Here is a 25,522-nt window from a genome sequence, read left to right on the forward strand (position 1 = left end):
CTGTCAGTGTTAGAAATTCAGAGTGCCATGGAAATTATACAGTTCCATTAGTTCCTTATACTTTAACGCTTAATTACAAAACATATTTTCTCTGAAATTACAACCCAGCAGATCTCAAACATTTTAGGTGTAGATTCTTCAAGGTAATTGATGGATTTTCTGCAGCATCTCAAACAAGACAGATTATGTTGAATAGCAGCTTAAACGACGCGCATTTGTTGAGGCAAAAAAATTACAGCATCCCTGAAACGATGACCTAACATAATTTTTATTACTAACTGTACACACTCATAAAGCTTTGACAATTGCATTTGAGTTAGCCACTTAAATAATTTTGTGAGACGGTGATAAAAGACGCCGATGACGAAAACGATCGGTTTCAATGATCGATTGCGACTTTAATTGATTAATCAGACAACAAAGTCTGACGTTTAACATTAAATGACGGTCAAGTTGAAACTCCTGAGCAAAACGTCTCAAAGCCTCAGATTATGTTGCTCCTTCAATTTCTTTTTTTATTTGGTTCGAGCACACGACATCAGTAACTTGAAAGGATATGAATGTATCAAAATCTTTATAGCTATTCGCCTAAATGGATTAAAAGGGCTTATGATGTACAAGGAGGGTGTGGCACTGAAGCGGAAGATTGTTTTCCCCTTGTTTAGGACTATAAATGTCTGTGGAGAGAAGAGAGAAAGAGAAGAAATTAAAGTTAGTCAAATATTTGATCCATGTCCTGAAAAACTTTCTGATGTCTCGCTTTAAACCAGGAAATTATTCATGACTTAGGGGACTTTTGTCATAGAGCTAAGCTTAGTAATATCACTGCCATGTTATACACAAGACTAAACATCACATGAAAATTATTGTATATATGTCCCACTCAAATGATCATCAAACTCATTTTAAGTCAAACAATGGTATGGTGATTAAGTAGGAAAAGCAGTTTTCTTACTTATTTTTTATTAAGCTTTTTATCATTATTATCATTATCATTATCGTTATCGTTGTCGTTGTTGTTATTATTATTATTGTTTGCATCCTTATGCAATTGTTCCTTTTTAATATCAATATTGTCTAGTTGTGGGAGCGATGTCTTCCTTGTTTCTATACCCATTTTATTTTTCCCATTTCTCAACAAACTGGCCCTTTTGCAATCTCAGTTCAGATGAGAGTTTTTCCATCAAGGAAATCTAATTCCTCAAGGCACAGCCACTGCTCCAATGTTGGAGGTTCCTCTTCATCCCATAATCATGTGATGACTTTTTTTACTTTTTTTTTTTTTTTTGTACCAAGTATTTATCGTTTTTTTGTAGTATGCCATGTATAAAGCATCCCAAATAGTGTCCTAGATGTCCTTATATTTGCTTTATCCCAGTATTCTGTTATTTTTTGACATGACTCCAAAAGCAGTTTTCTGATGGTGAATTAAAGGAAACAAAGCAACCCAATTTATCATGGCCGATTGTGAAAATCTAAACCAAAGAAAGGTTTTGTCCTCCTTTGGGAACTCGCATTTTACATCGCTGTGTACAAATTTTGGCTCACTTTTCTTTGAAAAATACTTTGTATTCAACCAGATTGAAGTACTTTGGAGCATGATAGACCAGTTTAGTTCACACTGCTGCATCCTGATTTATTGTCTTTAGATGTTCCTGACCACGGCACCGAAAAGGAGGTAAGTGAACAAAACATGCCACCACTAAATCATATCATTAACACTAACAAGGTCTTCCACATTTAACCATTTCTAAATAATTTCAACCTGTTTATGTTTTTTTATTTTTTTGACTGATACTTCAGAACCACTTATAGTAAGGAAAATGCATTCAAAATGAGAGCAGGCTTTAACTGGTCCGTCTGAAGAGTCTCTTTTTTACGCCAATCAGAGATGTCCTTCTGCATGACCCCTCTGCCCTTGAGCGAAAGGTCACAAACTGGTTTCTGGAAGAGACCAGTTTGTGATTCTATCAATTACAGCGAGTCGTCCAGGTCCTAAAGCAGCTAAGCAGACCATCACACCACCACCGCCAACATGGACTGTCAGAACGATTATCTTTTTTTTTTTTTTAATAAATGCTAGATTAGTATCTGACGTTGTCAAATGCATTTTCACTTTCATCTTTTTAGTTAACATAGCATTTTATAAAAAGTCTACGGGAACATCCAGACGTTTTGGGGAACGTGAGATAAGACGTTTTCTTTTTCCTCTTCATAAATGAAATTATCAATTGAAAAGAGCTAATATTTACTCACTGTCACACAGAAGAATAAACTGAGAACATCTGCATATAAATACATTTCCACAGCACTGTGGAGGTAGCAAAGAAGTAACACTTTCCCTCATTGACATCACTTCCTCTGTCAGAGGCTGTCAAAGAGCGCCCCGTCAGTCCCAGCAGGACCTTCACTGTGACAGAAGCAGCGAGCGATCCTAAAGACAGGCAGAGAGCCACACAGAGAGCTTCTCTGTGGCCGAACGGCTCCCTTCACGTCGGGTTTAAAGCTCTTACTGGAAAGGGAACAGCAAATGCTGCCATCGATCAGGGAAGATCTGCTGACTCGGAGCTCGCTCGCTCGCAGTAACCGCTCCCTGCCCATAAACAGCGCTGGGCCGAGTGCGAGGGGTGAGGCAGCAGCCTCTGTTTGTTTCTGTGTACTCATGTGTGGGGTCTGCAGAGGCCTGTGCCAAAGTCTTGGACAAAAGGCACGTGAGGTCAGCGTTACGGACACGAGCATCATTTACAAACAGACTGCTGAGGTGTCACACGTTACATCCAGGCATCCCAGCTCAGAGCTGCTTTCGCTGGCGGCCAGTTGTTTTGGTGAACCCTGGATATTTGGATGAGGAGGTTATTCTTCGTTTAAAGTAACTCAGAACACAACTGCAGTGATGCACAGATGTTAAATTATGTATTTGTGATAAGAAGGAGGAGGACATTTACCTCGAAATCTAATTGTTATATGACTGAAGTTAAGCTCGGTATTTTTCAGTCAGATCTGTTTCACTGTGAGACAATTAACAGAGAGCTGGTTGAAGTCGACATGACTATGGTCATTTAGTTATGCCTTGGAAATATAAATGAAGTTTTTCACATTTTGTCATGTTAAAACCACAAACTTAAACCATAAATGCCATAAAAAGAAAGCTGGAAACATGACATGACATGGTCTTTTTTTATGTTTTACAAATAAAATATCTGTGCATTTATTTAGCCCCACTGTGCGAATCTTTCCTTGCATCCCCATGTGCAGTGTCAGTTTTCTGCGAAATACAGCGTTCTGACCACACATGACCCGTCCCAAACTGTAGATGTGATTTCAAATGGCTTTTTCTCAACAGACAGGGATGGACAATATGAATCTGAAATTTCATTCTGGCATTTTGTTTGAGTTTTCTGCAATATATCTATCAATTCATGACGTCAGAGAAACTATTGTTCATTTAAGGATCCCTAAAATTAAACAGGCTGCCACTTACATTAGGTAGTAAAACTAGCACTAGTCAGTACAAAGTAATTACATACAGTTACCCAGTTGTACTGATATTAACTTGTATTGGTGCTAAGCAGAGGGGCAAAGAGCTGAAACAGGAAGAACTTACAAACTCTGCCATGTTGACACCTTTAGCGTTATGCAAACATCATCATTTTGAGTTTAATTCTTTTCATAATAAATCACAATTTGTATCACAATGGTCAAATTTCAGAGTGCACAACAAATACAACACTGGAAATCATGCAGTTTTTGAATTTTCCCTCCACTGTACAACAACACGACACTAAGTGTTGGTCTGTCACATAAGCTCCCAATAAAAAGCTTTGAAATTTGTACTTGTCGTGTGAGAAAACAACAACACCGCTCCTGACCTTCCAGTGGAAAATATTATACTAAAAGTAACCACAAACACAGAAAGTATAGGGCCAACACTGTAGAGAAGGAAGGAGGAAACAGAGAGGTTGTGTTTCATCATGTGTTTTCGTCATCTGGAGTCAAAGTCACACGAACAGGAAACCAAGGGACCTGAAGTCGTCTTTTCTCTCAGAGGTCAAAGGAAGTGCTTTGCTGACCGGGTCAATACGATACGAGGAAGGAGGTGGTAATGACTCATTAGGAGTTAACGTGTCCAGCATCACTAACTGTGATTTGATTCACTTAATTGTTGCCCTGCCTGTAGATGTGGGTTATTTTAAGCAGGTTAGTCTGTTCTTGCAACCAAATCTGTACTTGTGACGCTCAGCACATATCTGCCTTTTGTGAATAACATTTCATCCCTTTACTCCCATTTTTATGAGTGCTTAAAAGAAATTAGCCTCTGTGTCATCATATCACATTTATATTCCACGGGAACAGGACGTTGTACATTACAAACGTAAGAATCACAGATAATCTTTTTTTTTTTTTTTAAAGTACAATTAAAAACATAGGCATGTTGTTACTCAACTGATTTAATGTATCCAAATTATAGGGGTGGAATATTTAAAATTTTTTTAATTGAGAGGTGCTTCATAGCATTAATTTAGAATTTGATACTCATTTGTACAGGAGTATTGATAATTGAGGAAAATACTATATGGGCCATTTACTATCTTAAAAGAGGGCTAGGGCTACATAGGATCCAAATAAACATGAAGGAATCACACATGGAAAAAAAGTAGCCAGAATGAGCAGTGATTGGAATAATCTAGATGACTAAATGCCTCCTTATAAGCAGCAATGATCAGTAATCTAATCCCTGAGAAGGCCTGAATGTCACGGCATAAATATACTATTGATTCCTGAAATAATGCTCAGATCAAATAATCACTTAGGGTGGAGAAATAGATTTTTCAGACTGTATTTTCCAAAATCAGAACTATTATTTCAGGCAAAAAGATAAATAAGTATTTCATGTGAGGGATTTTGCCTTTTAAATGCAGCTTACGGGTTGCATTAAGTTACAGTAGATACACGTTCCTTTCAAACTAGTTTCTGCTAGTTTCTGACAAACTATCTTAAGTCAGAGTTTTGACTTGTAAAGATGCAAGTAGCCTGGAGTTTGATATCAGAAATAGTCAAAGTACAATTTGCAAGTATAAAGTAATTCTCAACAGAGTATTTGGGAAAATTTCTCCTTCAACTTGCATTGTAGTTAGTGACACTAATTTTTCAACTTGCAGCTTGAACACAGAATAAACGGTTAATAATAAATAGACACAAAACCCACTGGACCAGGCCCCAGTCTATAGTTCGCCATATTATATGCAGAACAATTAAAATAACATGCACAAGCAAGAACCAGAAGGGGGCTGGCAGAGGCAGGACATCAGCAACGAGAACCGAATAGAGAGAGATTCAGGGGGTGAGTGATGCAGAGCAGAAAACCAAAGAGCTGCAGAGAAGAGAAAGCCACACCTGGGATAAATGGGCAGATGTAGGGAGGAGGAGGAGGAGGAGGTATGCAGCAGAGAAACTAAGGAAGGGGAGGTGGGAAAGACAGACAAAAACAAAGATTAAGATTTAAGCTGGAAAACAACAGGGAGGGAAGTCATGGAAAGGGAATGCACTACTTCTTAAAGCAAAGAGCAGTTTTAGCGTTCTGAGTCAAAAACCAGAACACACAGCTGAGTTCTTTGGTTTAAGTTTCTCTGTGATTTATTAATCAAATATTTGCAAGCACATCTACTTAAAAAAAAAAATCAGTTGGTTAAATTAAAAAGAGGTACAAGCAAGATAACATGAAGGGAAAACTCCCTCCAATTTGCAATTTAACGTATCTGTTGTAAATAAATTCATACCGAGGCCTGATGAGGGTAAATTTTGCATCTGATAGGGATAGAAATGAAAGAATCCCCAATAAATTCTTTAAGAGGTCATTTTTGAGTTATCTTACTTTTTTCTTTTCCAGTGTTCATGTTTTTATATCTTATCTTGTAAAGCATTTTGTAGCTCTTGTTAATTAACAGTTGTAACTAAAGAAAGTTCATTTTTAATTTTTATGATGATTATTGTTGTTGCTGTCATTGTTGTTTGAAATTACAGTTGTGTTTTCCGTGTCTAAGCCTGTATGTCCCTCATGTGAGTAAATCTAATTTCAACAGCCTGCCTGCTTCAGCTAGCTAAGATCTGAATCAATGTTTTAGGATAAAATATGCACAATTGTTACAATATAAATGTATGAGGTGACAGATTAAAACTTTTCCTCATTACTTCACGTCTTTAGCGGTAAAAAAAAAATCTATATTATTTGTGAGATTTTCTGACCTCAGCAGCCCTCAGAAGTTTTGCACAAATATTTATTTTTGCTTCCTTGACTTTTGTAGGATCAAATTAAAATGGTTGATTGTCTTTATACTGTTTCGGTGCGTTTCAATGCGTCTTAAAATGCTTATTGCTCAATAGTGGTTTTTATCATCTGGCTAACCACAGAGGGCATCATTTCATCAGAAAGCTACACAAGCACTTACAAAAGGAAAAAGTAATAATTTGTGACCCAAAAAAGTTTTCTATTGCTTGTATCTCCAGTGAATTTGGCCCCGTTTTGTTACGGGATAAAGTAAAGGATTCTTTCACAGAGGAATCTTGACTGCTTTTGTTTATCTCTAACTCAAAATACAAAAAATTGGTCAGACCTCAGATTAGATTATTCAGGGTTCTTGAAAACATAGTTCATATTCACAGGACCTTTATTTTATTTGTAAAAGCAAAATGATAGTATGTTTGATGCTTTTTCAACATCAAGATAATTTTAACATAAAAAACTGGAATTTAAATACATATCAAACCTGGATTAATTGATATACATTGGTCACAAAATAGTAAAAATGACTTAGAATCAATTGTGAAACCTTTATTTAAAAAGAAATATATATGGGTGTCGGGTACAGATTTCCCAGGTTAGCACTCATTTATATTATTGCTAATAACAATAATATAAAGCACTGCAAATTGTTTTGTAAAATGTTCATAACTAACCAAAGCAGCTGCAGGTAATGTCACGATAACAACTGAAGGACTGGAAACTGATGAATTAATAAGCTGCAAATAAACAAAAAACCTGCAAAAACAACAACAACTGCAAAAGTAATTATATATATATAAAAAAAACAAAAATAAATTCCTGGCTTTCTCCAACTTTCTTTCTTCCTCCAGCCTGCATCGCAGTGACAGCACTCAACCACCCCGCTCCTCCCACCCCCATCCACTTTTTCACTCAGCCGAGTACAGGAGGATGCTGTGTCATCAGAGACTGAGGACTCAGACGGAGCACTAAAGCCCGGCCCTCGGTCTAATTTACTACGCCCTGATAGAAAGAACGCCAGAGACGAGGCGGCAGAGAGGAGAGGGGAAAAAGCATAATAATGAACGGTGGTGGACTCCAAGAGAGAGCAGGAGGAACATAATGTAATGCTGTGTGGAGCGAGTCTCGGTTGCTGCTGCCGCGAGCTCACCTTGCGCGCCCTCTAGCAGCTGCTGCCGAGCACAAACCCGTGCAGGAATTACTGCTCTGCTGCACACTGCTGATACAACCGTCACAGCAGCAGTGGAAAAACTATGCTTCGGGGGGTAAAAAAAAAAAACTGGGGTTTAGTGTTGCTGCGCATACAGGCGGCGTCCGTCTGCGCACAGGGACACACGTGTACATGTCCTCCGTCCATCACGTCCTGCTCTGCCTTCCTTTAACATTGCCTTGTCACATCAGACATTCGGAAAGCCCAGGCAGTATTCTCCCCGTCACAGGGGAAAACAAGAACTGCAACTCTGCATTTCTCTTCCTCGCCACTGCCTCTTCTTCCTCTCTTTTATACATGAGTGCTGTGATCAGGTTTCCTGCAGCAACACTAACACACAAACACACACACACACACACACTTAGACTCATTGACATACAGAGCAATGTGGAGCGATTGGACGGATGAGCGTCGGTCAAGCAGAGGAGACAGACAGCCTTGAAAGGTGAGGGCAGAGACAGGGGGGGAGCAGTGGACCCTAACTTGTTACATACTCGGAAAGACTTCCTCACAGAGGGAATAAAGGTCAAATATCGGTGGATTAGACATAGTGCTGCTTCAAATTATATAAATATGGTGGGCGTCTGTACAATAAAGAACCTGAATGCACAGAAAAGCCACTGATGTAGTAAAACAGGCCCATCTGCAACTATAAGCAGCACTGGTTAAGCTGTGCACAAAAGCCTTAAAACAGATGGTTGTCATGGAGACTTTATATGGCACCCTTTGCTGCAGCTCTCTGAAAGTGAGCTTTGGAGATATTATTTATCTCACTCCCTTTCAGTCCTCCTCCTTGTGCATGGTGGTAAGCTAAACCTGGATCTCCGTCCGGCCTTGGTCGTCCTCTTAAAACATTTTCATGACCAATCGGACTGCAGAAATTCCTTGAAGCTATTTCAAGACAGAGACATTTTAAGGCATGTCTGCTCCTCTTTCCCATTTTGAAGAGCAGCTTAGCGTTTTCCCCTCGTTGCATCGTCTCAGAGTGAGCGCACTTTATAAATGTTACAAAGTTATTCATTAAATGTCAACAGTGCTTTACATGAGAAGGTAAATAGAAAGAATGGATTAAAATCTGTTCAGAAGTGGTCTTTGACCTAAATGTCCTGCTCTTTGTCTTTACGAGCAACATTTTTACATTTTAAAGGACACCAATCAAATTGTTAATGAGATTTAACTGTAAACAAAAAAACAAAAAAAAAGGAGGGGGGAAATTATTTTTGACAGTTAGTTTTGCAAAAGACACAATCTATAACATGCTTCATTGCAGTAGGTTCTGCAGAATTACACTAGCAAAATTTGCAATTACAATATTACTGAAGAATAAATAATAAATACAGTTTCAGTTATAATTAACCCTCATCTCGCTCTTTGCACACATCTAAACATTCCCATCACTCCATGAGTTTGTGGGTGAGAGTCCACACAGCCTTCCAAATACTTCCCATTAGAAATATACTGAAACTGGCCAATTGACCTGAAATACATGTCATATGTTGGTCGGCAGTTAATTCAAAAATAACAAAGAAATCAAAACGAATATGTTTAATAGTTATGTTTTGTGTAATCAATTGGAAGAAAACAGCAAATAAGCACTGAACACATGAAAAAACAATTATTTGCAAAGGCAAAGATGAGTAAAGGTAAGGAACCTCCTTGATCAGTGTTTTACCAAGGTATTTCAAAAGAAGCGTCTCATGATGGTTAATAGCAAAGCGCTCATTTTTGGGCTGGTTACAGGTCCGTTTCCAAACTTCCGAGTGCTCCAGAGACCATATTCTAATATTCACCAAATGATCCTCACAAGATGTTGGACTAAGTAGTCAAAAGAAGAGTAAAGAGCCAAGGACCATTCAGCAGCAGCTTCAGACAGACCTGGAGTTAGTTGACAACAATAAGCAACGTACAACCGTAACTGGCTTCATCTAAACTCACTTTACAAGACTCCTCTGCTTAAGAAAAACTATGTTGAACGAAGCTTGTTTCAGATTTGTGCAGAAAATTTGGAGAGTCAGTGAATCCTTGGAGTGCAGTGTAATACATAAGACCGAAACTGAAAATCTCAATGTCATTGTCTTTATCATGTCTGGAGAATCGGCATGCAAATAACCTCCCAAGTCGAGGCTGTTTTGTAGCTGGGAGACGTTTTTCAGAGTTTGGTACCAGTGGAACGCATGAAGAAATGAACCAGGGAACAACAATGGACCAAAATATAGTTTCTCCATACCAGAAACTTTATGAGGCTGCTGCTGACAAAAAATACTTCCTGTAATTCAATACATATTTCTTATGCCATTTAACTTTATTACACACAATGTAAACTGTGGTCTGATGTTTTTTGATTTCTGAATTTATGTCAATTACTTAGATTGCTGCTAACATCTGCTGCCAGTTTCATGTTAATGACCTCGTTACAAAATATGTTTATTGAGTTAAATTCTCATTTCACAGGTGGAAAATAAGATGCATGGCTCTGGTAAGATAAAAACTTGACAAATATTACATCCAATCAGTCTTTTATGATTGCGACATTACACATATTGAAATTGTGCAATTTGACACACTGTGGATGCTATAAATAAAATCACCTGAAACAACAACGACAAGAGGGACTAAGTCTTGGATTTGCGATAGGAACATTAAATCTCTAAAAAATGCATTCATAGTTGGCTGAAGTCAAGTATTTCTGTTAGTACAGAAATACAGAAACAGTATAAAGCAGTATTTCCCATAACAATGTTGTTTTAATGCTTGTTTTAATGCACCAGCCTCTCACCACGCGTAACAGTCTGCTAACAAACAGCATCACAACAGAGAGACGGTGTTCCTAGATCAGCAAAGTAACTTTGCAGAGCAGAGAAATGAAAGCTAAGGAAGAATGCGCAGAGGATCAGGAAAAGTTTGGAGGGATATTAAAGGCCATAATGTAACCCTTCCTGTGGTAACCACCGACCTGGGACTGTGGATCAATAGATCACAAGAGGCACATGCCATTGATGGTTCCATCTACCTTGGGAGGGAGTGCTGCACTGTGCGATTGCCAGTCTTGCTGACTGGCCATCTTCTATAGAGCCCACAGATTGTCTTATACATTATCACTGCCCAAACACAGGAGACAGGAGAGTCCACACAGCTGCATGCCCCTGCACTTTTCTCTCCACTTCCTGTCCTGCCCTCCATCTTCTACTCTAACTTCTCTCGCTCGCTTCAACTGGTGCAGAGCTGCAGGAAGGACAGAGCTCAGACACGTCTCTGATAAATAAAAGATAACGAATTTGGCAATGGGCCGAAGGGGTTTGAGCCAACTTTTCCACATCAGGCTAATTCAAAACCTGATTGTCATTCTGTTTTTGTTTATGCCCCTTGTGAAAAAAAAAATCACACTATGTTCAGAAATAGCGCTGATACTGCAGCAGTGCCAGAATCAAAATCTGCAGAAAATGACAGCGCAGCTGTACGTATATATGCAAACGTAAAAAGAAATTAGGCCAGATTAGAAATGAAGTGTAGCTGTAACAAAGGTTTCCCCTGGATGCACTAATTTCAGCACTTTTACCTCTTCTCCTGACAAGCCGACAAAGCACTTACCATCTCAAAGTGTCTTATCCTGACCAAAACTGTTAGTCATTGGGGCTGATTTTATAGAAGGTCAAAGGCAGACCAGTCCTTCCCCTCTGCAATTTCATTGTCTTTCCCAGACATTAACAGATGCAGTGAATCAACACAACTGGACAAAACATAAGATCAGAATTGCTGTGCAAAAGAAACCCGCAGTTGCAGGAAAAATATCTCAACTTGCCCGTCTATAAAGGAAAGCTATATTTGTAAAGAAGAAGCATTTTATATTCTTGGTGAGCAAAATGCAGAGAATGAGCACCGCTTCCTACGATGACAGAGAATGTGTAGTGGAGTTAAAAGTATGTTTTACCTCAAAGATTTATTCTATCTTTAAATTTTGCTTTTTTTTAGCACCTTGTCAGACACAGTTAATCTTAACAAACACACAAAAATGGTAAACTGTTGATTTAAAAGGGGATAATCTGAGGAAATAGAGGAACAAGTGAGAAACAAGTCCATTCATATCCTTCAGAAAGGATATTAAGTCTATAAGTCTATATGGTTTTAAAAACCACGGTAAGAGTCATTATTCCCAAAACAGTAGACACATCCCAGGAGTGACTGGGCTAAACAAAATTACTCCAAGAGAGCATCAACAACTCATTCAGGAGGTCACAAAACAATCCAGAATATGTTCCAAAGCAAGGCAGACCTCAGTTAAGATACGTTTTCCTGATAAAGTAATAGGAAAGAGGCTGAGCAAACAGGACATCCAGTTCAAGGAGAAAACCACTGCTGACCCCCCTAAAAAAACACACACAAAGGACCGTCTCACATGTACTTAAACAAAACTTTGATTATCCAGAAGAACATTCTGAGAAGACAAAAGTGGGACTTCATTGAAACACATGGGAATTTACATCCATTGTAAAACAGGGCTGCACAATTATTGCATTGCACTGTATGCAATATGTTCATCAAAACGAATGACTTGAATGGCAATAAATGTTACTTAACCATTTAAATGCATTGTACTCAGGCTCTCCATACCTGTGCAGTATAAGTTAACATTTGTTCTTTAGTACATCATAAAAGTTTAAGAAGGTGAAAAGATGGTAAAGTGGTCAAGATATTAAGAAACCACAACTATGTAAAAAATAAAAAAATAAATCAACTGTTGTTAAGGTGGAAATAATATATTTTTGTTCCTGCACCTGGACAACATGTTAATTATCTGAGTAGCGTTTACTATAAACCCACAGCAGAAAGACATAAATGATGTTTGCTTATTTCTTTATATATCACAATCATGCTTGCTGCAAAAAATTATCAACATTATTTCATTTTGCAGGTTTTCCTAATAATGTGCAGCCGTGTTTCAAAAGAACATCATACAGACAGTGGAACACGGTGGTGGCAGTGTGATGATCTGGGAATACCGCGCCAAATCAGAGCTGCCTGATTGATTTGCTGCTATTGACGGTACCATGAATTATGGCCTTTGTCAGAAAAACTCCTAAAAGAAAATGTCAACACATAAATTCAGCCAGTGGTGTCTTCAGTCACCGGACTGAAGACACTCCTGAAACAAATGTGTGAATTATCTCATCATGCCCTCAACTTCTACAAAGTCTTGCATCTGAGTAACTAAACTGTTACCTAAAAGTTGCAGGAGCCCAACCCTTGAGGACTTGACTTTGATATCGGCGCCTTGAGCCCAAGCAGACTCAGGCTGTGCAGCAGGACGATGATCCAATGCACCACAGCTAGTCCAGGCTTACTGGAAAATGGTAACTGGCCTGAATTTCCATGGCGGCTTATCAAGTCCGAGGACTCCAAAACACTTTACACAATAATCAGTCATTCACACGCTGACGGTGGTAAGCTACACTGAAGCAACAGCTGTGGCTCGAAACAAAAAAAATGTAGGCCTAGTCAAAGTTCATACTTAAATCTGATTTATAAAGTTTGAATTTAAAATGGGTTTAGGGTTAGCCAGCAATTGCTTTTGGGTTTATGGGCCAGGCCGTTTTGAATAGTTTTTCTCCGTGGAGAAATAAAACGGTTATTTGAAAAATGTTTTTGGTATTTTTTCAGATTGGTCTCAGATTAAAATGCGTTTGATGAGCTGAAATATAAACACAATAAAAAATTTAAAAAAAACAAGTGAAGCATGAAATCCATTCAGCTGCTGTAAATAGTCAATTTAACCTGAAATACTTTGAAATATTATCTATAAGGTTGAAGAGAACATTTATCCAATAACTATTTGGCAGCATGATAGTGAAAGGTTCTGGAGAATAACATAAGTGTAAAGGAAAATAAGTCTGGTATTATGACAGTGCGTGTATTTTCTTACTTTCTGGTTCAAATAGAATGGATCCAAGTCCTCCAGGGGCGTTGCCGCCATTCCGTCAGGAATATCGCCGTAGATGAAGGGCAGGCTCTTGCCTGCCTCCAGGTCGCTGTTGGGCTTCGGCTCATTGTCGTCAGATGTGTCGCGGTGACTACTGTCCGATCTGGGCTTGGGAGGCTTCTTGTTTTTCTCTTCCTGAATGCGCTTCTCGATGTTAGCGAGAGACTCCGGGGTGAACTTCTTGAAGCTGTCAGGTCCTGGGGGTGCAAGAAGGGGTGCGGCCATGTTTTCATCCTGCAGCTATTTCCCTTTTATTTTTTTTCCATCCCCGACAACCAGCTCTGGGAAGAGAGAGACAGAGTGATTAGAAGGAGGAAGAGCAAAAAAAATGTAACATTTTTAAAAATTAAGAAAAAAAGGCGCAGAACTTGAGTTTTTTTTTAACTAAAAGTTTGAAGTAGAGATCAGAATCTGCCCATTTTTTTCATGATCATCTCTGATTAGATATCAGCAGAAGAAATACTGGAATTTTTTTTTTTAGTACAGTCATAAAATGCATCAAAACTAAAAATTCTCAACTATTTTCAGTATGTACTTTGATGAAAAAGTTATTTTATTTGACTTAAAAAAATAAATAAATATATATATATATATATATATATATATATAAAGGGTAGAGGCAAATGGTCTGATGCATAAATGGGAATAATTTTGTAATTCCTTTATTTTATTTTATTTTTTTATTCAAAACTGCAATCAGAGTTAGCTGACATCTCCTCCAGAAAACCAGAAATGCCTGATCGGTGAATTTTTAGCTTTGAGCATAGAAGTGGGTCAGAAACATCATGCCTTCTTGCACACAAGAGGATTATTGCAGAATAATTGAAGTTCTGACAATAATTTGTCAATAAACATTATTATCAGTTGTAACAACAACTTTTATCATATCTGCTTAATTTGTAAACCCATTATTGTGCATCTATTACAGACTTTACTTTGCTATTTTGCAAATTATTCCAAATGATACAATAGGAAAAACAATGTTTTTGTGCAGCTTCAGTTTATCCCTAGAGGTTTAGAGTAGTAGAAAAGGGGAATGGGCTGATTGAGCAAGCAAGCAACCTATAAAATTACCTTTTTTCTTTTTGAATGACCCTAATCAAGATCCTGATCCGGATGTTAATACTATCAAATGACAGAGATAAAAACCGCACAATTCCCTATAACTTATAAACTGCTAAACAGTGACGCAGAAGAAGAACAAATAATAACTTACAGGATGTGTTTAATATATGGAAATCTGACCTATTGCTAAAGCAGCAAAACTGTAACTATGGAAACAGAGTATCAGCTTTTATTTATGTAGCAATGTTTGAGTTTAGGGAACAGGACAGCTCTGAAACACTGAAAACATTTTAATACAGTAAAGCATTAAAGCAATAGAAACTTAATATGAAAAGAAAAATAAAACATGTAACTAAAACAGCATTTTAACTCTTGGTGGTACCATCAAACGTGAATTTCACTCACCAGTCTGTTTGGGGTCTTGTGCTGCTTAATTGACTAAGCAGATTATAAGCACAAAATAAAAATAAAAAAAAACACAGCAGTAAAGTCGGGTTCAAAACAAATTTTAAAAAGAATCTAGAGGAACTCCACAAGCCGGAAAGCACCTGACAATCCTGTTTCATTAAAGACAAAAGGGAGAAGAAGTCCAGTTAAGGTGGCCAGACGGTGCAGCCTCCAAGAAGAATCTTTCCAGAAAGTTTACATGACCAGATCCTTCCAGGCGATCCCAAATAGGACACAAGAACTTGACCAGCATTGCATGTTGTGTGATTTTTAAAGTTTTAAAGACTTTGGCTTATGGCTGCACAGAAACACCTGCAAAAACTGCAGGCATCCCACAAATTTTAAATAATCAATAGGCAGCTGATGCAACTTTTACAGCATTTAGCGGCAGGAAAAAGAATGGAGAAAAAAAAGCAAAACGCTGTTCCAAACCAATATCATTTCAGCAAATTGCACCCAGCGCAGAGTTAAAGAAATGATGACAAACATTTTAAAAACCCATGCAGCCTTTTACTGCTTTCCAAGCAAAAAAGAAAAACTGTTTCACTGTCCTGTTCAGCAGCGTAGAAAGGAAAGTGGGGCTGTGTCCTCTGTGGCAATAGAGGCATCCGACTCAGGGCGCCACGCATCCAGAAACAGCTCCCTTTACTCTCCTCTGTGCACTCAGGCGATCATCTGATGGGGTTTGAGCTCACGGGACATAACAGAGATCCAAGCCAGGTGGTCAAATCCAAGCAGGTCGTCCATCTGAGTCAAATGAGTTCCTCTTGAACTTCAATTTCCTTCTCCTGCGGTGTATTAATGCTGCCTGTTCTGTGATAGATCACATCCACATTAGTAACTACGTAGCAGCAGGGCAGGTTCGTGTCTCAAATCCAGAGCCGTCCCAAGGTTGTCCGAGGCCCTGAGTGGAATTTCATTTGGAGACCCAATTCCATTTAAACCCACCAACCACTGCAGCACCACTTACCTCCTTTTTTATACTCTCCATGCTTATTTATTTACATATTTTTTTCTACTTCTGTATTTGTGTACTCTGCATGCAGCATCTGTTTTACTGCAAACTGGCAAGATAATAAAAAATTCAACCTGTATTTAGTCAGCTTTTTTAATTATTATTTTTAAAAATTATTAGTTCTAAAAAGCTTTCCTGATATCAGAGGGTTTTGGGGGCGGGGGGTACCTTTATTTAACCAAGTAAGTTGATTGAGAACAAATTGTCATCGTCAACAACAACCTGTTGTGGAAACAGCAAAACATCTACAGCACAATATCATACAGTAGAAAACAGAATAATACCATAAAATAAACACAAAAGAAAATTCAACCACATTTAACCTGACTAAGCACATTACATACACATGAAAAAGAAATTAGAAAAAGGTGAAAACGATTAGACAGTCAATCATCTTGTACTTTAGTTAATATTAAATTCTAGAGCTATGGAGGTCAAGTCTTTTCTTCATTTTTAATCGTTTGTCCTTCCGTACTTAAAGTGAAGTTATTTTACCATTTCATTATAGTCAAACACAACAGCTAGCTGTGTTTGACAGCTAAATTTTAAATATGTGACATTTAGTTTGAGGTTTGGTCATCCAGCAGCTCTTTTTATTCTTTTTGGGAATCTTGTAATTTTCTAATGAAATAAATACTTAAATTATGTTTTATTGATCAAGTTCTTCACTGTCCAGGTTTATATTCAAATGACAGCAGAACTCTTGGCTATATCTGGACTGTAAAAGATATTTTGTGTTCAGGTTGTGAGGATTCTTTGGTGCTTCATTTTTAATTTTTCATTATAACATTATAGTAAAGTTCATTTAGCTGCAACTTCCAAAGTTTTAGACTAAACATATTGCATTTTCCATTTTTTACATTTGTTTGAAGATTTCAGTAAGGTTCACTTCTCTCTCTTGCTCTCTCTCTCTCTCTTTTTTTTTTAAATACGAATCATCCTTAAAATGAAACTGACATATTACAGTTCTGTTTTTTTAGTATGCATACACATTAAAACATTGACTGTCTTATTTAAATTTTTGTGCAGAATACGACTTTCGTTAAAGTTTTTCAGTGAAGAATTTCTGTCTATTTTTTTCCCAAGCTTTAATTTGGGTATGTTGAGACCTATTTTAAACTCCCAATGTTCTTATATTATTATCTCACCTCCACATGTTATTCGTTTTATCACTTTTGCTTCATTCTGAAACTAAAACTAGATTTGTTGTCAGTGAGAGCTTTGATATGGGCAGTTGCCCAGGGCAGCATTTGATTCAGGGGCTACAGGTACGAGATAAAACAACTTGTTTTTCTGTCAGATTAACAAGTTTTCTATTGCTTGTGTTCATATGCAGTCAGTGAGGAGTGAGCGCCCCCTGGTGATGAGTAGAGGCCACCTGATTACTTCTGAAATTAGACGAGATTACTAGCTCCGTGAAGGAATGCAGAGCAATTTAGCACTTTTGAATTTCTGCATTTTGACTGTTTTCTAAGAGGTACACATGTTGTTGTCAATCAAACTGTGCCCATGTCTTTAGCATGACAACCTGAACAATATATTTAACTACGTCCCATGGGGAAAGAGTATAAAGGGTATAATGATATTTATAAAGAATGTGTTGGTGCTGTTTCTATGTGAAACAAAAGTGAGTCACTGCAGATTTTATGCTGAGAATGACTTGTCTCAAAACCTTGACGTGTGTGTTGCTTCCTGCCAGGGTGCAATTTTTATTGACTAGTTTTGTTATTTAATATTTGTATAATTTATCAGAAAAGTCCTGAGGCTGGATTTGGGTTAGAGTGCAGGAGGAGGGACTGCTGCAAAGTTTGATTTCACTTCAGTCCGGCCCAACCTAAACCAGACAGGATATCTGCTTCCTTCATATTAATCCATACAATTAATGTTTTTCTTTTTAGATACTAAATGGCATAACTGCCATATTCCTGACAAGTGGGATGAATCAGTTTTAGGTTACACTATGTACTTGCAGAACATCGCGGTGTCATAACAAATCGAGTGGATTTTGTCTAAAAGACAAAGTAGATTGAGAAGAAAGAAAACAAAACTCACTCTCTCCTTTTCCTTTGATAACTTCCTTCAGTTTCAAATGATGACCGGGCTGCTCTCTTTCACAATGTCATATCACAACCACAGTGCTATCCCTGCCCAGACTCAGAGCTCTCTGTAGCCTGCAGTCCTCACTAAAGTGTTTTATTCCGGGGTGCGTCGTTGTTCTATAGGGCCAAAGCCTGAAATGCTGCAGTGTGCTGCTATAGGTTCTAACTAGTAGGTCAGTGGAATCTACAATCTGGATGCTGACAACTCAAACCTGCAGTAGCCTGGCAGCACATATGAACTTACTGCAACGCAATATCGCAAAGACATGTTTATTTTAAAGGAACATTAATCACCAAAAGGGGAAAGTAAACCGCGCCCTGTCAGGCCGAGTCGACAGGGATACAGAAGTGTGATATGTGTTATTTAAGAGTGGGTGAAACGATGCGAATGTCGCGTTTTAATGGGAAGCCTGAATAAAAGGAGAAACAAGGTGCCGCGGTCCCTTCAGAGGACTGCCAAACTATAGACGCACCTTCTACCCCCTCACGCAATACAGTCTCCGGAGAGACTGCAAGCGTAAGGCAGGGGGGGGAGTTTGGNGGGGGCATAAAACTATTACCGATACAAAATAATGTTAGGAAAAACATGCAGGTACAGTTCGGGTGCAAGCGTCGCATTGTTCCTGGGCGTCTGTTTTCCCACTCAGAGAAGTTTACACTTCCACATCATGTTTCTCATTCTGACACTGAAATGTCATCCCATCCAGCTGCAGGCCAACTCCCCAACATAAAAAAAATAAATAAACGAAAGCCTCGCTACCAAACGCGCCGCATCATATCTTCCCGTTTAAAAGAAAGAAAAAAAAACACACACACACACACATTTCCCACTTCTGGCTGAAGCAATCGCATGCACATTTGTTCATGTACTGGCAAGGAGCCCCTCCACAGCCTCTACAGGGGGAAAGATGCTGAGAGAGGGACCCGCTCTGCGGCACTGGGATGCAGTCAGTCGACAAAAAGTACGGCTGGGCTCCATCCCGCGGCCAAACATGCCGGACAAAGACGACAACACATTGTTCACTTACTTTTTCTCGTATTAACAGATATCCTGACAGCTGGCACTGAACTGCAGATGTGGAAAAGAGTCGGGAGTAACTGCGGCTGTCGCCATATTGGTGCTGCTATCTTCCTTCCCAGTGCGTGCCGCTGCCCTGCATAATTGATGACTCTCAGCAAATTGTTAGGGAGTGTCGGTAAATGCCTTCCCTCCCCATAACGAGCAAGAGACCGCAGCATCGTAAGCACAAAAAGACGTTCATTTAAAACAACACGCACATATATTGCGTTCGGCAACATTATCAGCATCTTTCTTTAGTTTTATGCTTTGTGTCTAATACTTTCGTGTTTATATATATATATTTTAAAAAAATTATTGTATTAGTTAAAAAAAAAACCGTCAGCTGCATTTGCCTTTATCTGAACTTTGACTGTGACGATATAAAAATAAAATGTGTCACGATTGCCGTGTTTAGACACATCATGGTTATCAATGTTATCGTTGATTTAATTAAAATCTGCTAAAAAAAAAAATTTAAAAATGTTTTTTGAAGGCAGCCACCTACAAAGTAATAATAAGTGGCTAAAATATATATTTTTTATTAGTAGCAAAAGTGTTACAGAGAGCAATCTAAGTACCATTCATTAGGTCACTTGCCGTTTTCAGCCGTGGTTCCCTTAATGTTGGGCTCCATCTGTGTCTTTTGGATACCAAAATGTTTTAGATATTCAATAACGATATTATTGAATATCGTTATTGAATCCAATATGTAATGGATTCCATCATTACATATTGATACATTTTTGTGTAAATAAATTACTCCATCTCTGCCCCTTTATCAGCAAACACTCTATTAAAGTTTGCCATATAGTCTTAATTAAGAAACTTGAATATGTTTCTGAAAACAGCAACCTTTGAGCTGGTATCAAACATACTTTACATCAAGATCGTTTTTCTATATTGTGTCAAAATATAGAAATGTTTTCATTAGATGTGATTGGAATCTCATCGTGACAATCGTTACAGCAGAAATAAAGTCTTGAAAACACCAGCCTTTGTCAGCTGAGTTTATCTATTTGTGGGTTTTGTTTAGTACTGCTTTGAAAATCTGGCTTTGTAACTGCACTTACAGTTACAAAGTATGCACTTGTTATTATTACAATTATAAATAAAAGTGTTTACAGTTTTCTGAGTAAGGCTTATATGCCTCTGAATCAATAAAGGTCAAATAAAATAAATAAAAATGTATCATTTCACCATATCATTATGAAAACAAGGTAAAAAAAATTTACCACTGGAATACAATTATTTAAATACATTTATGAGTGTCTAGTCTATGAAATGAATGTTTATATTAAACATTACTGTTTACATATTTCAAATATTATCTACTCCTATTTGATAAATATGTGAAATTTGTACTTGGCATGGGCTTTTGAGGTTTGAAATTCTTATTTAATGATTAGTATATCCTCCTACACAGTAAAAATGCCAGTGTTGAATTAACACCCAAAAGTGTCTATATGTGTCCAAGTCAGCAGGTGTTAAAGTAACACTTTGAAAGTGTTAAAAGATTGACACCCATTATTTTTGTTAAATTAACATTGGTCTATAATACTGAAATGGGTATTAGAAAAGTTAAACTTTCCATTTCTGTGTATTGTTTTGAATATTTTCCACTGGATGTGATTGATATTGACACCTCGTGGATCAATTATTTACTTTTTTAACACCACATATGTTTTGTGATCAACACTACACTGGTGTTACTTTTAATATATTTTAACGCTAACACTGTTGTAATGTTAATGTGACACTCTGTATTGTTGAATTTAACACCAGCTGACTTGGACACATATAGACACTTTTGGGTGTTAATTCAACACTGGCTTTTTTACTGTGTACCAGTAGTTCCTTTTCGTCCTCTGTAGAGGACATTTCTAAACTTGAATATCTCCCACCCCCTGCATTCTACTGAATTAAATCCTTTTGGTATCTGGCGAGGATATTTAGGGCTTTTCAATGATACCACATGTGAAGGGGTGCGACTTTTGTACGTATCTTTTTTCTAATTCATAAATATGCCGTTCATCAGTAATAACAAATTTTATGGGAAGAGACAAAGTAAGTGCATAAAACATTTTATTGTGCAAATTTTGGTTAAAAATTTTGTTGGAATATTCTAAATAAGTCTTTTAGCAGCATGTTAAAACATTCTATGAATTATTTTGACTGTATTTTATTGTAGTATTTAAAAGTTGAAAAATTGTCCTCTGTAGAGAACACATCATATTTCAAAAATAAAAACTTTTTTTTCCCCAAAAAATGTTTTCAGTATTACCTTACAAAGACTGTGGGATAAAAAAAAATGGTGATTGGACAATTTTTTTTTTCCTGGTAGTCAGGAGGATATTCCTGTTTGACACATTATTCAGTAAACAGTGTGTGACTTTATGAGGCCCACTGTAGTATTGCCCACTTTTTTAATATACTTAAAATGAAAATAAAAAAAGAAACACATGGGTGTACACTGCTCACATTTGGTCACTATTTTGATTTCAAGAGTATTTTCAACCTAATATTTATGATTGTCGCACCCTAGTGGAAGAATGAAGAACTGCGCTCAACACGTCCAAAGGGGGAAATAAAAACCCCAAACTTGGGGGGCCTGCAGCGACATAAGGATGATGTAACATCAAGCAACCTACTTCACAAGTTAAGCACAAACTTCACAAGCAAAAATCAAAATGATAGAACAAGCCTACTTAAAATAATATACTTAATAAGCCAACAATTATAATTGTGGATGGCAATATTTAATCTATGATATTAATTAATACAATGAAAACATCCAAGTATATAATAATAATAATAATAATAATAATAATAATAATAATAATAATAATAATAATAATAATAATAATAATAATAATAATAATAATCCATCCACGGTCTATACCCACTTATCCTTGCAGGTTCACGGTGGGACCCAATTACTGGAGATGCATAAACAGGTGACAGACGGATGGACTTAACGTTTATTATATTTTAAAGTAATAATTGAGTTAAATTTATTACTGCAATTGTTATTTTTGTTTTGAAAATTTAAAGTAACTTATAATCATTATTTAGAAATACATGTTGCATTATTTCTTTAACTAAAATATATAAACAATATCTGTAAAAAACCGTGTTTGCATCCATTTCGTATACCCCATTAACCTTTCCAGGATCTTTGCTGGCCTGATGCCAATTTAAAGACTAATTGATTTCTCTAAAACTTGTTTTACAAAGCACTTTGTAATTTTCATCTATGAAGGTGCTACATAGGTAATAATAATAATAATAATAATAATAATAATAATAATAATAATAATAATAATAATAATAATAATATAAACCAGTTTAAGACAACACGTATTAGGAAAATAAACTAAAAACGCAAAATCACCTTAAAATTGTTTATCAACAACTCACCAAAGTCATTTGTGTTCCCGATGTAAATTATGCAACTGTAAACTGTTTACATTAAAAGTTTTACTAAAGGTTTAAACAGAGGTCACAAAACGAAACAAATATGCGAGCTTTTCCCTTCAAACCAAGCCCCCCGTATGCGCGCTTGACAACTTTTATTCTGAAAATCCGCACCGGACGTGACGCTGGCCCTTGCCTGTTTCACTTTGACGGCTTGTATTTAACTCGGTCGCTGGTTCCACACCGTGCGCCTGGTGGACTGGATCGTGAGCCAAGATGAGTCTTGCAATGAGGTTTTGGAGCCTGGTGGTGAACGCTTTGTGTATTCCGATGCATATAATCAAAGCACTCGGTCTGTACGAAGGTTATAAACGCGTCTTTCCCATTTGCCTGCAACGCATATCGATAAACTACAACAAGAAAATGCACGACAAGAAAGCGGAGTTGTTTCGCAGTCTGTCAGAGTTCACCAAGCCTGGCAAAAAGCTCACACTTCTGGAAATAGGCTGCGGCACTGGGGCAAATTTTGAGTTTTACCCGCCTGGCTGCAAGGTGATCTGCACCGATCCGAACCCACACTTCAAGAAATATCTGGACAAAAGCATGAAGCAGAACGACCACCTCACCTACGACCAATTCGTGGTGGCCTCGGGGGAAGACATGGCGTCAGTAGAGGACGAATCGGTGGACGTTGTTGTGTGCACCCTGGTGCTGTGCACGGTCGAAGATGTCCCGCAAACCCTGAGAGAGGTGCACCGCATACTGAGACCAGTAAGAGGTTTTTGAACTGGGCGAATATTTCAGTAGTTCAAAACCAAACAAACAAGAGGGAACTGCAGCCACGTTGTTAAGAAACAGTCTCTATAATTTCTGCTCAGCTTAGTCCTTGTGCAATGTAATGTAATTATTAACCTGGATGATGGGCTGAAGATCAGATGGGTTTACAGAGGATAATTTGTAAGGTGTGGGGACATATTAAAATTTAGGGTCTTAGTTTTCATTAGTATAAATTAATAAAACCATGGAATAAAAGCGTTAAGAAACTGTAACTATATGTTGAAAGTTTTTTCCCCAGTCATTAACTGTCATAAACAGTAACCAAAGGTAAACAGTTGTTAACCCACCCTGCTGTTATTAATTAGTTATAGATTTTGCTGAGCAGCAAATATTTTTTTTTTCTTATCAGGGTCTCTTATTCCCTCCCATTGCCTGAACTGGAAACATCAGGTTTCAGTTATGTAACCTGTTGCACAGGAACTGGCTTTCGAATGTAAAGCCATGAGAACAAGCCCCAGAGAAATTAATGCTTCTCAGACGGAGCATATTAAAACTTTAGAGAGAAACAAAAGGATTAGGAAAAACAGAACAGGGAAAGAGAGACAGTCGTATTTTAGTTGTTTAGTGTCTGGGGTGCTAGAGCGTTATGTTTTAGCTATCAATAATGTAGAATGTCGTCTTCTTCTGTTATTTAAAACATACTTTAGAATAATTTACAGTTTAACAATTGCAAAAATATTTTTAAATGGCTCACTGTTGTTACATTTTAATCACACACACTCAACCATGTTGTGTTACTCTCCTACCGACCTGTTCCTATTTCAAATCATCACTTCCAAATCACAATTTGCTATCTGTGTATGCTAGGAACATGGTTAGCCATCAGCCTCTGCAAATGGCGGCAAGTGGTTTGTTAACCTTTGCTTCATGCAGATAAAGAAAACTGCTGTTATTTTGTTAAGTTCCCTGGTATCTAGAAGAAAACAAAGGAAAGCTAAGGCCAGAAATTGTAGCAGTTTTAAAAGTGTAACTTTTTAAAACCTTGGTACATCTTGTTATGGAAAACCACTGCTTAGCTAATCAGTACTGACTGACAAATAGGACTAGTCTATGTAAATATGCTGTGTCAAGCTTGTAGAGCAGAAATAAGGCCATTCATTTCCACCTGTTAAAATATAAAACAATTTGATCTAAAACTTGTAAATATTCAAGCAGTAAAAATGTTTATCATCAGACCTAATTATCCAAGTTTAGCATTTTGCATGGTTTAAAGTTTAGCTTTGTAGCAAATGTATAAAGTTCCCCGGGACATAATGAACCAAACCAGTTTCTGCCAAAAAAATTTAAAAAAATAAATATTGAAGTGGTAAAATTGATTTGACTTAAGCTGTAATAAGCTTTGTAATGCTTACTAATATTAAATCTTTGTCTCTCAGGGAGGTGCCTTCTTCTTCATGGAGCATGTGGTGGCAGACCCCTCAACATGGGCGTACTTCTTCCAGCACGTCCTCCAGCCTGCGTGGTACTACTTTGGGGACGGGTGCGAGGCCACTCGAGAAACCTGGAAATACTTGGAGGAAGCTGGATTCTCTGAGCTCAAACTCAGACGCATTCAAGCACAACTTATGTTTATGATCAATCCGCACATAATAGGCTATGCAGTGAAATAAGTAATAACTTTTATAAAACGTCATTATGACTACCAGTACATGAATATAGCAAGCTTTGTATTGTGCCTATTGCTTGTGTGGGATGGTTACTAGGAGAAAAGAGCACTTATCTTAATTTTTGTATTCAAGAAAATGTATTTTGTAAAGATTATACCCGTTTAAAGACAGCATGCAATACTAATGTTTATATTACTGTTAACTACACATGTGATAGGAGTGAACATAAATTGCTCTGCCATTACTTATCTGTGAAGCCACTTATCAATAAGTGGCTTATCAACCATGTAATTGTGGATCCTCTTTTCAACTAAGATTAAAAGATTGTTTAAAAATGTGAAGTGTTTGCTGAATGATTTATTCCTGGACTGAGCTTGGGTCACACAAAGTTAGCTCAAGTCCTCATTGGTTGCAAAAGGAAGGAAAATAGGAGAAACTACTGCATTATTGTCCTTTGTCGCCATCTAGTGGTGAAAAAAGATGAGTACAGTTTAATCTTTTGATCTGCTTTAGT

The 25,522-nt window shown here is 37.5% G+C and overlaps 2 protein-coding genes across 5 annotated transcripts in view; one reads left to right on the top strand and one right to left on the bottom strand.

Annotated features, from left to right (window-relative positions):
- The window catches only part of scn8ab (sodium channel, voltage gated, type VIII, alpha subunit b), a 51,705-nt gene extending 32,457 nt beyond the window's left edge, over positions 1-19,248 (bottom strand). For all 4 annotated transcript variants that reach the window (XM_017304839.1, XM_017304837.1, XM_017304840.1 and 1 more), the window contains exons 1-3: positions 19,119-19,248; positions 13,408-13,745; positions 559-677 (exon numbers count right to left, since the gene is read on the bottom strand). In XM_017304839.1, the coding sequence (XP_017160328.1) occupies positions 559-677; positions 13,408-13,689 (401 nt within the window). In that variant the 5' untranslated portion in view covers positions 13,690-13,745; positions 19,119-19,248. The remainder of the gene's footprint in view (positions 1-558; positions 678-13,407; positions 13,746-19,118) is intronic.
- A 3,506-nt stretch (positions 19,249-22,754) lies between these two features.
- Positions 22,755-25,349, top strand: LOC103465360 (methyltransferase-like protein 7A). The gene is made up of 2 exons (XM_008410112.2): positions 22,755-23,335; positions 24,778-25,349. The coding sequence occupies exons 1-2, from the start codon at positions 22,841-22,843 to the stop codon at positions 25,009-25,011; spliced, it is 729 nt and encodes a 242-aa protein (XP_008408334.1). The 5' UTR covers positions 22,755-22,840; the 3' UTR covers positions 25,012-25,349.
- Positions 25,350-25,522: the final 173 nt, after the last annotated feature.

The sequence above is a fragment of the Poecilia reticulata genome, linkage group LG5, assembly GCF_000633615.1.
Source record: "Poecilia reticulata strain Guanapo linkage group LG5, Guppy_female_1.0+MT, whole genome shotgun sequence".
NCBI lineage: Eukaryota > Metazoa > Chordata > Actinopteri > Cyprinodontiformes > Poeciliidae > Poecilia > Poecilia reticulata.